Genomic DNA, 1,703 nt, shown 5'->3' on the forward strand with positions numbered 1-1,703 from the left:
GGAGAAGAAACAGACATAAGGTCTATATATAAGGACAATGTGAATGTGGTTTAGGGGAAGAAATTGTGGAACATGTCATCAGTCACTGCCAAAAATATAACACAGACCGAGGAAAGCTACAGATGGAGCTGAGGAAATGTGGGGTGGAAGTGTTAAATCTGAAGAACTTGTTAGGTATTGGGGAAGGGAAATATAACGTCCTGTTAGAGTTTTTAAAAGAAACTGGATTAATGAGGAATATTTAACTTTAAATTGTGGGGCGGGGGGTTGTTTGGTCTGCGAAAATATATAAATAATACAAATAAACAAAAAAACTAAACAAAACAAACACTCCAGTATAGTAGGTGGCGGTAATGGGCCTTTAACGTTAGGTGCCACCCGCAATTAAACAAAAAGAAGAAGAAGAAGCTCCCCGGGTCCTGATTGGTGAGAGGCTCCTCCTGGAGCTCAGCGCCGCCCAAAGGACCGACCCACCGCTGCTTATTGGAGGAAAGTGCAGGCCGTCCTCCGCTGCTCTTTCTGGTTGGTCTGGCATGAACCGTCCCGCTCGCTCCGCGAATATATAAAGGAGGGTTCGAGCTCTTCACAACAGTTTCTCTTGACGCGTCTTAGCAAACAAACTTCATCCATAATGTCTGGCAGAGGTAAAACCGGCGGAAAGGCCAGAGCGAAGGCAAAGACTCGCTCGTCCCGCGCTGGGCTCCAGTTCCCCGTCGGTCGTGTCCACAGGCTGCTGCGTAAAGGCAACTACGCACATCGCGTTGGTGCCGGCGCCCCCGTCTACCTGGCGGCTGTGCTGGAGTACCTGACCGCTGAGATCCTGGAGCTGGCTGGAAACGCCGCCCGCGACAACAAGAAGAGCCGTATCATCCCCCGCCACCTGCAGCTGGCCGTCCGCAACGACGAGGAGCTCAACAAACTCCTGGGCGGAGTGACCATCGCTCAGGGCGGCGTGCTGCCCAACATCCAGGCTGTTCTGTTGCCCAAGAAGACCGAGAAGGCCCCCAAGTCCAAGTAAAGCAAAGCTGATGGAAACCACCGACACAAAGGCTCTTTTAAGAGCCACACACTCTCCTCTGGTAGAGAGCAAATCTCCTCATGTCACACACCGAGATAAAAGTTCAGATAAAAAAAATAAAAGATGTTTATTGTTGTTCAACATGTTACTTTAACATTTTAGGGAAGGATTAAACTGATCTTTGAGGTAACTACATCAAGAATGGATGTGTACATGTACTTTTGTGTATGTACAAAGTTTGTGATTCAAATTGAACCTTAGTTAACAATGTATGTATTACATTAACAACATTGTAACACTTGTAACAGTGATACAACATGAACTTGTAATGGTTACACAGACAGCGTTTGTGTAGGTGTGTGTGTGTGTGTATACATGTAAATGTGTGAATGCAGTGAACATTGACTGACCATTGGCTCAATTTACCCCCACATCACTGGCTCTTTTTACCCCACAACCACCAATTTGACAAAACAGTTTCACACAGTAGCTCAGATCAACAGTTCTGTTGTTACATTAACATGTAATGTCAAAAACATCTCTAATTTAATGGATATAATTTTAGCAACATGATGAATTAACTTTGCCTGACAAAGATATATTAGTTCTAGTTTGCTTACCACTCTCTCCATGTGCTTGAGTGAAAGATGGAATGAGTAATGTCGACTACACTTCCTTAATTTGT

General features: G+C 45.0%; 1 protein-coding gene across 1 annotated transcript; it reads left to right on the top strand.

Annotated features, from left to right (window-relative positions):
- The first annotated feature begins 598 nt into the window (after positions 1-598).
- On the top strand, positions 599-1,046 carry LOC117756256 (histone H2A-like). Its single transcript, XM_034576680.1, has one exon. It carries the CDS (start codon positions 632-634, stop codon positions 1,016-1,018), a length of 387 nt encoding a protein of 128 aa, XP_034432571.1. The 5' UTR covers positions 599-631; the 3' UTR covers positions 1,019-1,046.
- The last annotated feature ends 657 nt before the right edge of the window (positions 1,047-1,703 follow it).

Source organism: Hippoglossus hippoglossus, chromosome 22 (assembly GCF_009819705.1).
Source record: "Hippoglossus hippoglossus isolate fHipHip1 chromosome 22, fHipHip1.pri, whole genome shotgun sequence".
Taxonomy (NCBI): domain Eukaryota; kingdom Metazoa; phylum Chordata; class Actinopteri; order Pleuronectiformes; family Pleuronectidae; genus Hippoglossus; species Hippoglossus hippoglossus.

Excerpts from the sequence above, each read along its gene's own strand:
- LOC117756256 (XM_034576680.1), top strand. The coding sequence starts at position 632 with ATGTCTGGCAGAGGTAAAACCGGCGGAAAGGCCAGAGCGAAGGCAAAG.